This window comes from Egretta garzetta, unplaced genomic scaffold (assembly GCF_000687185.1).
Source record: "Egretta garzetta isolate BGI_Z169 unplaced genomic scaffold, ASM68718v1 scaffold38, whole genome shotgun sequence".
Taxonomy (NCBI): domain Eukaryota; kingdom Metazoa; phylum Chordata; class Aves; order Pelecaniformes; family Ardeidae; genus Egretta; species Egretta garzetta.
The window spans coordinates 3,054,007-3,070,230 of NW_009260667.1; the positions used below are offsets into that span (position 1 = coordinate 3,054,007).

A 16,224-nucleotide genomic window follows, 5' to 3' on the forward strand; every position below is an offset into this window, starting at 1 on the left:
TTTTGTTATTTATATAGACCATATATGCTTTGGTCTGGATAATATCCCATAGTGTAATTGTATGTTGTGCAAAGAATACTTTAGTTAATTTAATCTTCTGAGAGAAATATTTAATTAGGTATCTCTTGCACTATAAGAAACAGCAATAAAGGATTCTATTGTTTTTATAAGTCACTATAATATCCTCTTTCAAGTAATCTCTCTCCCTAACTGAAGCCCCCAGATCTTTTTAATTTGTGCTCTTCTGAGAGCCAGTCTGTGATTCCGATTCACTACCCACATGTTGTGAAAGCTTGAAACATATCTCTGTATTGCATATTTTTTTGAAACTCACAAGTCTTTGCAAATGGACATCCAAGACCCTTGCTCTAGAGAATTTGATTGCTATGAATAGGGGGGAGCAATAACAAAAGTCAATCTTACCGATTTTAAGCATGTTTAATGGCATCATAAGTTTTCTATTCTAAGTAAACCTCAACAGAAGTATAAACCAGATGAGAAGTGTGCCACACTGGTTTAAAGAGCTAAAATCAGATATAGGGAAAGTCTGGACAAAAAATTAAAAGCTCCAGGTCTGGTTGTGCAGTTTGGGCAAAACAGGTTAGTTAGACAAAGGGGTATTCTGTCAGTTTATTTAGGTTTTTCTGTTGTCAGTTTATACATATGGTTAGAGAATTTTTTCCCACTTAAAGTTGGTGAAATAGAAAGTACCATTCATTTGTTGTTCAACTGCATCCTCTTTAGGATCTTTCATATTTTCTTCCCTAAATGATCTTTTCATCTGCAGTTTCACCTTTTTTGTTATTCTTCTGTAGCCTTCACTTGAAATGCCCATTCGTTTGCTCTGCAAAAAACCTCTCCTTTATTGCATCGTGTATTTACATTGACTCATTTGGCAAGGCCCTTTTCCCCATCGTCTATTTCTCCTTCAGTGATTCTTCTTCATCTTAATCAATTTTTATTCTTCATGTTCAAGGTCAGTTGATGACTTCTCTGAGTCTGGGATTTTTGTCTCCTCATAGGCCAAATACTGTAGTCCTTCCTTATGTGGAACGTCCCATTGCAGTGCAGGTTTCATTTATGGAAGGACTTAAAATTTGTTTTTATATATTTTGTATAATATCATGAAAATACATCATGTTAGTAATAGAAATTAGGAAGGAAAGAAAGAGAAATATTCTTCTAACTCATCAATATTATTTTTCTTAAAAAGATGTTATATTAAAAGAAAATTTAATAGATGAATCTTTGAGACGGTATTGTTAACAAAGGCTAACTAGAAAGAAGCATGCCTGTTAAATATTCCTGTATACATCGTCTGTATTATCTTCCAAACTTTCAAGAAAAAGTGATTTCTTAATTTTCTCTATAGAAGATAGGGTACTTTGTTTCAGTATCTTATCTTTCTTTCTATCGGTGGTCCTGTTTTGAATATGCAAAGCAAGAATGAGAGTCTGACTTCCCGTTAAGACACAGTAGAAGTTAGAAACTCTTAAAACTTCTAAATTATAATCTCTTTTTAATGGGAAGAATAGTTTGGGTTTTTCCACTTGATTATTGTCAAGATGATGCTTGGTTGTTACTCGTGATCATGTGTGTTCCTTTTTTACATTTTTTGCTGTGCTTTATTTATGTCGCAATAGGATAGAGTTTTTTAAGATCAAATGGAAGGCTATAGCACCTGCCCTGTAGTGCTGGGGTTCTGATAATGTGTGCTTAATAAAGTTTACAGGTACCAGAGATAAATGAATGAGACAAGGCCAGAGTACTTTAATAATGTCAAACTGTTACTGAAAGCCAAACTATATACCACTTAATAGTGTCCAGAGTACATTTTCTGCTGGTCCACCATTTATATTTATTATTTAAAAAGTTAATAAATCTGAAGGTAGATATTTTACAACCTTTACAAGGTTGGCTTTCTTGTGTTCCATCTGTTTAATACCAATGTCTCTTTTATACTATGAACAAGTCATTAAGGTATAAATACAAAGTCGAACAAAAGGTAAGAGTGTGCAGACACTAAATGTTTTTCAAAATGTCAGTCTGTTCTGCGGAGGTAGTATTTAGATAAATGAAAACCTGAAGTCTTTTCAGAAGTATTACAAGTAAAACTTCGGTTCCATCCTAAAAAGGAGCTCAGTGGCATGGCAGGTAGCTCCTTCGTGTCTATGAAGACTGTAAAATATAGTCAAGAAAACCTCATACTTTGATTTATTTTAATCTTTCTTGACAGTAAGAAAAATAAAAATTAAATTCTTGCACTTTCTTTTTCCAGATTTTAACAGACAACTCTCCCAATGAACAGGGCCTAAATAAAGTGTTTGATCTGTGTGTTGTATGTGGAGACAAGGCATCAGGTATTTACTTTTTTCTTTCTTTCTTTTTTTTTTTTTTTTTTCTTTTTAAGCTGGTGCAATTTTATAAAAGCGGTTTAAAATTCTTCCAAAGCTATATAAGTTTGCATGCATATACTCATATATACATACATATACAAACTGAAAGAATGTATTACTCTTTCAGTGGAGAATTACACTAACTGTTACTCTAGTGTCCATGGGTGGACTTACTTATTGTTGGTTTGTGTCATAAATAGAATGTTTTCTACCAGATAATTTTTGCCTTTTTTTCTTAGGCTGATAAATTTAATTTTCTGTTATAAAAATTTGGTTGATAAAATTACTTAAGCGACAATGTTGAGAGGGTTTTTTTTTCTTAAAATAAGGCCATGTGGTGAACTTCATTATTGTTGACAGGTTCTCTTAAAATATACGAAAAACCCGTTCATTAAATATAAAACCAGTAGACAAGGGAGTATATGAAAAAAGTGCTAATGTGAGATTTATGCAGGACAGTTAGTTATTTGAAGAACCATTGCCAAAATTGTAAAAATGCATTATAGTTCCAGTAAAAAATAATAGGAATAGTATACTCATATATTGCCACCAAAGTAGAGTGCTAAGGTAAGAAAAGAAAAATCTTTCGTGCACTAAATTTTGTGTAATGATATTAAGAGACTGGAAAGAAAACTAGGAGGAGCAGTGCGCTGGAGAGCTCTGTCTCCTCCATTCCTTTGCACGTGTGCCTGCCACCAGGTGTTCCAGATCTGTCAGAGGTGGAATTACTGAGAGGGTGACTTGCCTTTTTTATTTAATGTTTAAAAAAGAGAGAGAGAGAACTACAAGGGCTGTTCCTCAGCATGGTTCAGCTGAAAGCTCCTTTTTCTTTGCACTTTCTTTGTTACAGAAGATAATGGAGTGTAAGAAATATGAGATATTTAACTTTGCTCTTTACTTAGTTAGCTAAAATTAGACTATGTAGGTAAATGGTTGCTCCGTCAGAAAATTCTTATGGTTTGTCAGTATGAAGTCCATGTGATGGACCTCCAGTAATATCAGAATACGACAGCTGCAGTTAAATGCTCCTTTTGGGAAGCAATAGAAATAAAGTATATAAAAATGGGAGGCCCGGAGGAAGAAGCAATTAGTGTTAGGATATTATCATGAGAAGTAGTAGGATTTAGAGCAAGCTGCCTAGAAAATAAAATCAATTAATAATTTTGTACTGCAGCAAAGTTTAGCATAAAAATTTTAGTTTCTAGAGCTCTAAATATGTGCCAGATTTCACCCATCTCAAAGGAAATTTCTGCCAAACATAATGCAAAGATTTGGTTAGTCTGTTCCAATTGCAAGATTGCTCTGGCTCCCCAGTAGAGGGGTGAAGTATTCCTTGAGAGGCTAGAGATCCCAGGAGATGGTCCTTCTGTCCTGACCCAGGGTTGTCAAGCACTGGTAGTGAATTTGAGGAGAGTGCCAGGTTTCCCTGAGCTGCTGCAGGTTCTGGAGAGCCTCCTGTGACAAGCAGTGTCATGCAAACTGCTCTACAGTCACCTCCAAGCTGAAGTCCAAGAAGCTACATCAAAGAGCAGGTGAAGCAGCAGCCCAGGCAATTTGGAAAGAAGTATTCACAATCCAGCTGCTGTTAAAATGTTACTTCCAATGATGTTCTTTTAATATAAAATACATTTTCATAGATATTTCACATTTTAATAATGTGGTAATACAGTTGCGATAAAGGAATCTAGAAAACCTATCAGAATTTCTAGAAACTTCAGGCAGGCAAGATTGGTGTCTCTTAAAAAAAAGTTTGTGAGGAGTGAGGAAAGAATCTAAAAATACATTTTCCCTTACATTAGTTCATATTCGAGATTTATTTCTGTAATATGCCCTACTTAGTTCAAAGAGCAGCCTTGGTGCCTCAGCAGTATGTATTTTGAGTGTCAGTGATCTCTGGGTTTAGAATTTTTTTTTTTTTTCTTCAGGATCATAGAATTAACGTTGTTGGACTTGCCAAGCATGCCTTAATCAAAACCAGTACTTTTTAGTAATATTTTTATTTTGTGCTATAGCAGAATCAAAACAATTTGCTTCTGAAAAATAATTGTTAAACTCGATGTGTTTGTGTAGTATATCCTAGGAATTTTTATATGTTAGTATTATATATTAGAAAATTCACAGAAGAACTGATTTTATTAAAAAATTATTTAGCTGTTTTAGATTCTCTCATTGAAATTTTACTGAAAGAACTTAAGGATGTACCATTACCCTGAAAGGTGAAAGTAAAGCTTCGAAGTGATTACCTACTGCTGTCAAATGCCATGTTTGTGCTTTCCATGGTTCCATTAGATTTCATGCATATAATTTCAACAACTGAATTTGTAATGAGCAATAACAGGGCTTGACTGTGGGGATTTTTAAAAAATTGCTAAAGAATGTATAAATTAAAAGAATATCTTCTATGTTCTTGCTAACCTGTTTTCCTAGCTTTTTTTAACACTGCTGTCAACAGCCTCAGCAAGAATTTAATAAGCAACTTGTCTATTTGTAAAGTCTGTCCTGTTTAAGTGCTTTGAACTAGAAAAATGGCTCACTTGCTTTTTTATGTTGTTTTATAGCCACAGTATACTTTAAGATCTGTAACCTATGGGGAAAAAAAGTGTTATTTTTCTGGGTAAAATAGCAAATCCTTTGTTTTTAATAAATACAAACTCTAAAAAAAATAGTATTACAGTGTAAAATTAATGTCACGATTTATGTCGTTCTGTAACTAGGGCGTCACTATGGAGCAGTAACTTGTGAGGGATGCAAAGGATTCTTTAAAAGGAGTATACGGAAGAATTTAGTTTATTCGTGCCGAGGAACAAAAGACTGTGTCATTAACAAACACCACCGGAATCGATGTCAGTACTGTAGGCTGCAGAGATGCATCGCATTTGGGATGAAACAAGATTGTAAGTCTGATTAAGTGTAAATTATTTTAGCTGGCAGCTGTGTTAAAGTTTGTGCTACAAAATATATGCAGTATATTAATACGAATTATTATCTTGATTTTATGTTTTTAAATAATTGTATCTCTTTCCTTTGAAGACTTGTGCAAGTTTGGTGTATCAGATGTCTGAAATGTTTTCAAGCATACATATTGCTTGACAACTTATTAAGCCCTTTGCATGTGGTAAAAGTGAATGACTTGTTAGGTGGCAAACATCAAGCATGTCTTCATGTTTGGTTTTTATATATGCAGCTCAATTTTTCCTATGTGTAAATGAAGCTAATGAATGTTTTGAATCCTTCTACCTTCTTGTCACTTTGTCTACAACTGAGGTTGCTGGCAATTGCTGTTCACTCTTGGCAAAGCTCTGCAGAGACAACGCATTCATTCACAGTACAGAGATCCATAGTGATCTAGAGATCAGTTCTTACTGATTCCTATAGATTTCAAGTTCCTTTTTAGATTTCTATACATGGGGCATAGTGATACTGTAATACCACCACAGTATCAGAATACTAAATACGCAGAAAATCAAGCAAAAGATGAATTCTTCAGCGCCAATACTGCCACACTGTTGCTATAAGCACAGTATTAGTCATGTGCTCTGCTCTCTGCCATCCAGCTCTGTTTTGCGGACCCTCTTTGAACCTCTGTGGACAACTCCCCTCCTTAGAGCCCTGCTTCTGTCCGCAGAAACCAGCAACACGTTTCCAGCATGGGGGAAATTAATTCAGAAAGGGAGGAAAAGCTGGGGAGGTGAAAGTGGATCTTTACCCCTTTACCCTCTAGTTCAGCTGGCAGTGCTTTGCTCCCCTCCCCAAGATTTTTCAAGCAGAACAAAATCACTGGGGTTAGGGGTCAGAAGGTAGGAAAAGGATCTCTGCGTTGTGGGGGAATACTGAGCGGAGGAGAGGATTGTTTGGGGATAAGAAGTTTCATTCCTCAGTGGAGTGGGGAGAGGAGACAAAATTCAGCACCGTCTTGTACTGTAGCTCTCTCAGTGGGGTTATTTATCCCTCGAAGAAGTCTGGGCCCTTTCTCAGCCAACTCAGGTCCAGCTAGCAAGCACAGGGTTAGCAAAGGAATATAAAAAACTATTGCCTCCATCTCCCTCCCACCCCTTCAAAGCACCGTTTGTGAGTTAGGGGCTAGCTTTAATGGCATTGTCAGTGCTTGATGATACTAGGACATTGGGTTTTATGATACTTACCAATGTAAAAATTCCAATAGCATCACACTCTACTACTAACTTGAAAGCTTTTAAACTTTTTTCTTTAGTTACACATTTTCCAAAACTGCATAACTGAAGAAAACACAGTTAGCTTTTTTTTCCTGTTTTCCTTGTGTTTTAAAATAATGGACATTCAGGATTCTCTTCACAGGCTTAAACAGTTTCCATGTGCAGTACAGTATTAAAGAGGCTCTGCTAGCCAGCAGTCAGTCTTATCAGGCTGGTGAATTGATGCATATTTTAAATTATGTATAGCCCTGGTTTGTGACCCTCTTTCAGGATCTTATTCCAATCTATAAAATTACTTGCACGACTTTAAAATTGTGGAAAAACTTACTGCATATTTTTAAAATATTTGTACTTTGTGAATACCTTTTATTAATTAAGCTTACTGTAACAGTAATGTTATGTTATTTTTCCAGAAATTAAATTTTCCTTTTCAACTTTTAAAATCAAACTGTAAACTGGTTTCTTTTAGCTTATTTCATAGAGCTAGAGAGTTCCCCATACGGTATAGTACTCTAAGTTTCATTTTAATGTTCTCTGATTCATCCAAAGCAAGGTGATGTATCTGTAGGCTAAAGCCCAGATTCATTCCACCTAGTTTCACTGAGCTATTCAAATTTAAAATCTGCTGCTTCTTTGAAGTCAGTGATTGTGGGTCAGGATGTTGCCCAGATCTTAAATGGTATGAACTGAACTTTGTGAATGTCCTTTTCCCTCTGTATTGTCTAAGGTCCTAACTTCAGAAGCTTCTTTAAGTGCATAAAGTTAAGTAGGTTCAACACAGACCCACGATCCATGGAAAAGGGTTCCATGAGTCCTTTACAAATTAATTGAGAGTGTGGGATAGTGAAATTGAGAGAATGAGAAGCTGTAAGTCTCAACTTAGATCCAAATAAAAAATAAGGTATAAGTGGATTTCTCCCTTCATTGTAACTTGAAAAATCTAGTGTCTCTATGTTTGGTCTCAGACTTCGTCTACTACATCATTTCATTAGGAACAAATCAAAACGGTGTCTTGTTTTTTACCCCAGTTGTTAGCTTATTGGTTATGGGATTTTTTTGATTTTTTTTATTTAAGTTAGCTATTTTCAGAATCATTATTAAAATTGCAGATTAAATAGAAGGGGGGGAAAAAAGGATTATTTCTTAGTCTGTAGTTTGGGATGTGACTTACTAGTTACATATTATTTTGTTAGCTGTGCAGTGTGAGAGGAAACCTATCGAAGTGTCAAGAGAAAAATCTTCAAACTGTGCGGCTTCTACAGAAAAGATCTACATTCGGAAAGATCTTCGTAGTCCACTAGCTGCAACTCCAACTTTTGTAACAGACAATGAAACAGCAAGGTATGTAAATTCTACTCAGAAGCAGCTATCTCTGTTTCTTGAAGCAGGGAAAATTGATTTTAAAATTAATCAAAATTAAAATGTTTGCTGTTCTGTGTCAGATCAACGGGCCTTCTGGAATCGGGAATGTTTGTTAACATTCATCAGTCTGCAATAAAAAGTGAGCCTGCTGTGCTGATGACTCCGGATAAGGTATGTAACGATATGACTGATCTATTAAGTAGAGTTGATCGCTGTAATTGTGTATGTAGTGAGGGAAGGGTGTTCTGTTTTGTTGTACTTCTGTTTTGTTAAATTAATTGTTAAAACACTCCTTTACAATGTTAGTCAGTGTTGCAAATGCCTTTTCTTCACAAGAATGCTTTTAGCCTTGCATAGTAAAAATGCTAAATACTCTACAAAGTAAATGCCCTCCTCTGTGTTTTTAGAGACCTTTAAGGGCTGCATTATTTTTCTTTGTATTGGGCAATCCTGACACTTGGATATTTCTTTTGTACCAATAAAGTGAGGTGTTTGCAAAACTTCACATGGCATTATCACAGTGCATTTCATGAATACTGTTAGGGTTTTTCTCCCCTGAATCACTAATTTTTTTGCAAAGCTAATATGAACTATCTCAGCAACAATCTTATTTCTGAGCTGGTTTTCCTTTGTTTCCATTTTCTTACACTTACTGATCCACTAAAGCCATGTGGTAACTTCCCTATGCGTGCACAGTAGGAAGCTTTTGTATTTTTCTGGCTGATACTAAATTACCTCATACTGTTTTCATGCATTTTTGCCTCACTCTGCAAAGGGCCCAATCAAAAGTTGTTTATCCCATTTCACTTTCCGTGGCTCTGTCTGTAGAGTATGACAACGCAAGCTAGATGACATGTAGTGTGCTTGTGTTAGCAGCAGCATATTCATCTGTAATCATGCACTTCCCTTATTAATTTGGGGGGCGGGCGGGGGGCAGCAGGGTGAGAAATATGTCTTGCTGCCTGAGTTGCTGGTCAGTACTGAATCACCTTGTTCCCTTGCAGTTAAAGACATAAAAACCAAAAAGGCTGCAGCAGACTTCTTTTTCTGCTTGCTTTTAAAGGTGACTTTTTATCCATTCCTTCTTTTCACACATTCTCCTACCCTACTACTACTGACTCATGTACACGAGGAAGGAAGGAAGATGCTAAAAACGTAATCTAGTCCAGTCTAATCTAGTCCTGGTGAATGACTAGTGAGTGGAGATGATAAATTATCTTTCTGCACTTGCTTACTAACTGTAGCATTCTTTCTGAAAGAAATACAAAGCTATTACTTGTAAAAAGTAAATGTCTAAATATTTCATATTTTAGAAGCAGTGCAGTGTCTAATTGCTGCCTTATGATTGCCCATTTACTGAAAACAATAATTTTCTTACAGGCTTATTCACATGCTCGATTCTTCATTTATGTAAAAGTTAAGATTCTTCTATTGCAAGTTAACTGCTGCCAATATGAGAGAATTAAAAGCTATACTTTTCCCTTAGGTTGAAGCATGTCAGGGAGATTTAAGTACTCTGGCAAACGTCGTGACTTCATTAGCAAATCTCAGTAAATGCAAAGACATGTCACAAAGCAGTACAGAGCTATCTATGATTGAGAGTTTGAGTAATGGAGATGCATCATTATCTGAACTCCAGCAAGAAGAACAAGCTAGCAGTGATGTTACAAGGTAAGGCATGTTACACTTGAAAATACTATTCTTTTCAAGAAGTGTCTGCCAATTCAGACTATTAAGTAAATCAGCACCGTGTAGGAAATCTATTTGCATTAAAAATAATAGTAGTAACAGCCTAAGCTCCTGTAGAGCATGAGAACAATCTTGTAGGATTCTTCCAGGTGAAATTATAAGGAAGCTCCATTTGAGAAATAAAGTCTCTTAGTTGTTTGTACTTAAAATGAATTTCAATGTAAATGTTAGAGCTGATTTTCTTCCCTTTTGGTTGGCCTTAATAACAAGTGTTAGGTCTTGTACTGTCGTCTTAGTACTTAATACTTTGTATCATCCTGGAAAACTGTTTCTTAAGAGATCTAATATGTGTAAGTAGTTTAATGCCTGTATCTATTAGTCGCTTGAAAAGCATTTTCTTTCTACACAGGAGAAGTCAGAATTCTCACCATCAATACAAATACATTCATTGAATAGCTTACAGACTTGTGTCTTGTGTTGGTTTTAACTGAGCCATTTTGGTGGGCATATGTGTAAGATAACTGAGTACGTACTACACAGAATATTCTGTCAATCACAATCATGTTCTTCCTTGGTTGTCATCTCATGCAAGCTTCCGACAGCTGTCCCAGCAATATTCCTTTATGCACCATCTACATTGTACGTGCGGTTTTGCAAATGTGTATGTGGAGTAAATCCATCAAGGAAAGAAAGATTGGTATACAGTGAAGTAGTTTGTAGTCACTGAAGTTGAGGATTTCCCTTATGGTCTCTACTGCTTATACAAAGCAATTGCAAACAGAAATGCATTGTTCTGCTCATGTCTTTATATGCTGCTTAGAAAATCATTGTGACTTTATATAGGTGCTGATTTGGGCTTTTGCTGTGTCCTCCTCGGTAAAGAATATAAGAACATGCTGTGTAAATAGTATTGTAGTACGTGCTGATAAACTTCATTCAATACTATGGCTGTTCAAAAAGATGTAGTAATCTCTCATTTCTTTGCTTCCTGGCATTTTCAGATGCTTGCTTTTACCAATGTCAGTGTTTCTGTTCAGTTTTAAAAATCTGTTTATGAAAATGCATCAAGTTCTCTCAGAGAGCTTGAAAGAGCTCTGATTCAGCTTAATGCATATTCTTGTCCAGTAGGTTACCTAATAGATTTCCAGTGGGGAGGTTCAAGTTAAATATTCCTGTGAAAGGGAAGTTGTTACCCAAGTAGAAATTAAAATTTTTAACTAAACCTTTGATTTTTCTTGCCAGGCCCTGTGCCAGCTTGATCTAACAGGCACAGATGTTTACTGAAGAAAAGCAGTTTAAGAGATTTCAGGAAGCAAGTTTTATCCATCCGTGTTTTCATGTATTTTATTATATTCCATTGCTTGCAGCTACAGTATTTAAGCTTTCACTTTTGCTGGGACAAATTTCGTGTACAACTTTGCCAGCATTCCACTGCTTTTATATTGTAATGTTATATGCCTTATCCTCTAATGGCTTCATTATCTATGCTCATATTTTACAGTTTATCAGCAGTCTTATATATCTGTTAGTGACTAAGCCAAATAAAAAGAGAACCAAGGTCATTTCTGGCAAAGGATGTCAATACTATGTACTTTAATGTTAATTATACCTTTTTTTCCTCACTTTGTGGGCTAGGTCTTCATAGCTTCCAGGCAAGCTTTGTTCTAGATTCTCATTTCCTTGGTGTTTCACCTTGCAAGCATTGCTCGTGTTGGGGCTTCATGTATGAAAGGACCCACAGTGCTGTGCCATGAGGAAGCAAAGCTGCTGGCTTCTGCTGGCTTACTAGACCCAGTTGATGAGATAGGAGGGAGAAGATTTCTTTGAAAGCAAACACCAAAGAATAAGTTGGAAACAAAGGATCATGGGCAGGCACGGTTAACCAGTGTACTTGTCCACGCTATTTAAAAAGGACTCTTCAGCCTACACTAGAGTAAACACAGCATCGTGGCAGATGCGTATGACATTTACCTTTTGGGGAAAGAAGAGATCTTGTTCCTCTCTTACATTTCTGTCACTGCTACATAAAGAGCCCTGCAGAGGTCCTATTTTTCCTAAGAAGCAGCTGTGACTGAGCTGCTGGGTTTGCCTATTCTAACAAAGGCTGCCAAGAGGGAGCCACACAGGACCTGAAACTCAGATCTAGCTGGAGTCCAGTATGATAACTTCTAGAGCTTAGCCATGAATGCATTCCCTTTATGCCTACCTTCTGTATACTGGAGACAGAAAACGTCCCAGGTATATCTGTGTAGTCCACTTGTGCTTGCCCCAGTCAGCCTCATGTGTACACATCAAGGTATACAGACTAGTGTAGGACCAAAAACTAGTTCATTTACCATCTGAAGCCTGAGGCAGTATCAGCAGCTCTTTTACTGTGAAGTTTCATTTGGTTGTAAATGGTTATGCCAACCACAGTAAACATTTAGATTTTTTTTTTTAGCATGTTAATGAATGTGGATAGCTAGGGAGTAGGGAGGAAGAGAAGGTGGCAAAGTTCTGCTCCAGACTTTGGCATTAAATCAGTGATTTTCAATTCTGTGGTCTCTGTAAATTGAGAATCAGCTCTACATACAAGCTGATAATCAGCTTTTGTAAAGTTTTCAGACCTCAGTGCATAAGCTTTCCAGGCAACACTGTATGCAGATGATACTGCTCTCAGGATACATCATCTGTCTGTACGCAGTGATCAAGTCTGTATATTTTTGATTGAAGATAGTATCAGTTTGGTTCTCAGGTGTATTTGTGAACAGAAAAACAACAGATCTGTTAACAAGCAGCAGAATAATGAGTAATATAGCTGTGCTTGTCCTGACACCTGCCCTGTAACATTTGTGCACGTGACAGGAGTCGCTGCCCCACATCAAAGGATACTAAGGGTGGTATTGAAAGGATGAGGATGCTTTCTCTTATATATTTCAAAACAGTCTTTTCAAATGAAGTTGAATAACCTAACCACAACTCGTTACTTTTTTTAAAAAAAAAAGCTTATTCTGTTTGTGCTTCATAGCAGCAAAAATCTGTAAAATTTATACATGCATTAAGTTGCTTTAACAGCGGTCTGATGATCATGTCCTCAAAATGCTCATGCCAGCACTCTTTGGTAAACATCACTAAAGAGATCTTGAAAGGCAAACTGTGATTCAGCAGCACAATCAATATGTCAAAACTGTGAATTTGTTGGCAACTAGTGTGAACAGGATCTGCTGCTAATTTTTGTTTCAGAGCTGCTGCAAGTTGGAGTTTTCAGGGATTTTGTTCGGTGAAGTGTCAGGAAAAGCACGCTACTGACTTCTATTTTCCAAATCTGGTTCTTTGAAACAGACATCTAAATACAGGTTCCAGACATGTGCAGGTTCCTCCTAAATTGAAACAGTCTCTAAAATGAAATTTTATTTTCTTTTTTGTTTGTTTGTTGTGATCTTACAGGGCATTTGATACTCTTGCAAAAGCATTAAATCCAGGAGAGAGTGCGGCGTGTCAGAACTCTGAAAGTATTGAAGCCGGTGTACAGCTGATTGGTGGAGAAACGAGCATGAATATCGTTGAAATAGAGGGGCCACTACTCAGTGATGCACATGTAGCATTCAGGGTACTTAATACTTTTTTCACTGCTACTATTTATAACCATTTTAACTACTATTTATAACCATTTTAACAGAGTAATATAAAATCATGATCTGATTAAATCTTACTTTGAATGTCTTATTTATTCAGGTATTGGCATTAATTTCTGATGAATGCACTGCTTTTGTTCACCGGTTAACTATTTGTTTGGGAAAACATACAGCTCTCTTCAGTGGTTTAGCCACACTGTTTATTTTATAGCTTCTTATCTTAAAAATACTAGGTAATCCGTGCAAATGGATTTACATAGACAAGAGCTGCAGGAAGCAGACAGTCAGCATCCATATTCTCACTTGTTAACAGGTGGATCTGATGCGATCTGCAGCTGGATTTTGAGACTCCTAAGTGTATTTGTCAGTTTCTCCTTCGTGTACATACCCAATTTTAGTGTGGTATTAATTGACTTTAATCATTAAGGGAAAACAGTTTCTTTTTTAGTGAGCTATTAATTTTCTGGCTTTATTTCTCATTTTACGAGCCTGCAGAAATTCTTCTATCCATTTTTTTCATCATCTTATTCACGGACAAATCAAAAAGCTTCCTCATCTGAAAACTCCTTCAGTACCAGGCATTGTATTAAACTTTGCCCCTCTGTGCTGTTTTTGGCTGGGATGGAGTTAATTTTCTTCACAGTAGCTGGTACAGGGCTCTGTTTTGGGTTTGTGCTGAGAACAGGGTCGGTATCACAGGGATGCTTTCGTTCCTACTGAGCAGCGCACAGAGCCAGGGCCTTCCCTGCCTCTCACCCCACCCCACCAGCGAGCAGGGAGGGGGCACAGCTGCGACAGCTGACCCCAACTGACCACAGGGATATCCCACACCATATGATGTTATGCTCAGCAATAAAACTAGATGTGAGGTTACTTGGGGGGCTGCCGAGCATCAGTCAGTTAGAGAGCAATTGTTTTCATTTGCATCACTTGTCTTAGAGGTGAGGTTGCTCGGGGGCTGCCGAGCATCAGTCAGTTGGAGAGCAATTGTTTTCATTTGCATCACTTGTCTTTCTTGGGTTTTATTTCTTTTTCTTTGTTATTTTAATTTTTTTTATTGTTTGCCTTTGCATTTATTATTTTTTTTTCCAATTATTAAACTGCCTTTATCTCAGCCCATGAGTTCTCTCACTTTTACTCTTCCAGTTCTCTCCCCCATCCCACCAGGGGGGAGTGTGCGAGCGGCTGTGTGGGGCTTGGTTGCTGGCTGGGGTTAAACCACAACACACTCTCATCAGCACGTTTTGATCACTCAAATAAACATCCCTCTAAGGAAAATGTCAAGATTTTTTTTTTAAATTGTGTTAGCCAAACCATTATATTAAGAAGTATTAATTTCTGAAGATAAAACTACAACACTATTTAGCAGTTTTGGGTCAAATCCCACTTTCTTCACGTATACGGGTAACACCACTGCTTTTACTCGCGTACCTTGAGAAAGATAGAGCTGGTCCTTTCTGATGTATATTGATTGTATTTTTAGGACTTGGGAGCAGCTGTGTATTAGGTATTTTACTCACACATCAAAGGATATATTAATTTATAAAATATTAACTAAAAGTACAAAAAAAGATGTTCCATGAAACAGAATTCACATGCACCCTCCCCAGGAATTGTGGTACCTCCTCTAATTTTTCAGGCCACTTATTCCACTCCTCTGGGAGAAGCTTTAGGAAGTAATGATGCCTCTGTGTTTGTATTTTTTATGTATTTGTCTCTGTATAAATGTAAGCAACTTCATTTTAATTGCAATGATTCTTCTAAAATTTTTATTCTAAAATGTTTATTCTTTGAAAATGCCTCAAAAGTTGAGTTTTATTTGGGATTTTCCATTTCCAGGTGTCCCAGACATGAATATTTACCTAAGACAAAGATGGAAAAAAAAAAAAGATTTTTGCTTTTTTTTGTTGCTTTGTAGTTCTTATAGCGTATAACAGTGTGGCTAGTAGGCAGTCATTCAATTTTATTTCAGGATTATCTCATGTTTATTTAAAAAACAATTTTCCTTTTTCACTTAAAAGAAACTCTAAGACTGATTTTTTTTCTTACCATGTTTTTATGAAGAAAGAAAAATAACTGACTTGCACTTTTTTTTTTTTTTTTGGTTGATTTTCACTGTCTTCTACAGGGACATTTTAAAATACAAATCTACTTATTAAAAGTGTTTTATAGAGCTTCATTGTGAAGATAAATTTTCTGAATCAAAAATACTCCCAATTTCAGTCCAATTCAGGTACTTTGGTTGGGTTTTGAAGGAAAAAGGAGTAGATTTATAACAATCAAATGCCTGCACAGTGCTACTACTTCAATTTAAATTTTTTAGTAAATAGGACTTCACATAATTTTTTAATAGCTACATCCCGAACTAAGATGTTTATCAGGCAGTCACCTTTTGGTGAGAAGCTCCTCTCTGGATCTCCAAATATTGTTATCTTCATAGGTGAATTAGCAGTAATAATTTTCCTTTAATAACCTATATGAAGAAAATGGTTAGCTAGATTCAGCAAGCATTCCGGATGAAGTTGTCTAATTTCAGGGGATTTTCGAAAAACAAATGGTTGCTGTAACCAGAAAGTAATTCTTATTATTCTTCTTACAGTTTGTATAACATCCTGCTTTTCCAACAGAATTCAGTGTATCACTTAAAATTCTTAAGCTACATGTAGTAGTACAGTACACTGCGAATCATCATGAGAAAACAAAACAGCATGGGGAAAAGTGATTTATGTTATTTTCAGAAGTAATTTTATGAAGACACATCAAACAAAGATACTGTATCAGCTCTGAAACAAATGGAATATAAATCATGTTTGTTCTCATCTACATTGTTTTTCTTTCATTTGATATCAAAATAGTGTATGACTGTGGCAGCAAAGAGAATTGCTTGTTAAAGTGAGGGATTGTCCCCTTTCCAGGAAGGCTGTCAAAAGCAGGATGATCTGTGATTACCATTTCTGTTTACTCAGATGTTTAAGCCAAATGATTCTACAT

The 16,224-nt window shown here is 36.3% G+C and overlaps 1 protein-coding gene across 1 annotated transcript in view; it reads left to right on the forward strand.

Annotated features, from left to right (window-relative positions):
• Positions 1 to 16,224, forward strand: part of NR2C1 (nuclear receptor subfamily 2 group C member 1) — a 40,853-nt gene that overhangs the window by 10,871 nt on the left and 13,758 nt on the right. Inside the window, exons 4-9 of the mRNA XM_035901000.1 lie at positions 2,279 to 2,360; positions 5,111 to 5,290; positions 7,762 to 7,909; positions 8,011 to 8,101; positions 9,417 to 9,601; positions 13,046 to 13,208. Of these exons, the coding sequence (XP_035756893.1) occupies positions 2,279 to 2,360; positions 5,111 to 5,290; positions 7,762 to 7,909; positions 8,011 to 8,101; positions 9,417 to 9,601; positions 13,046 to 13,208 (849 nt within the window). The remainder of the gene's footprint in view (positions 1 to 2,278; positions 2,361 to 5,110; positions 5,291 to 7,761; positions 7,910 to 8,010; positions 8,102 to 9,416; positions 9,602 to 13,045; positions 13,209 to 16,224) is intronic.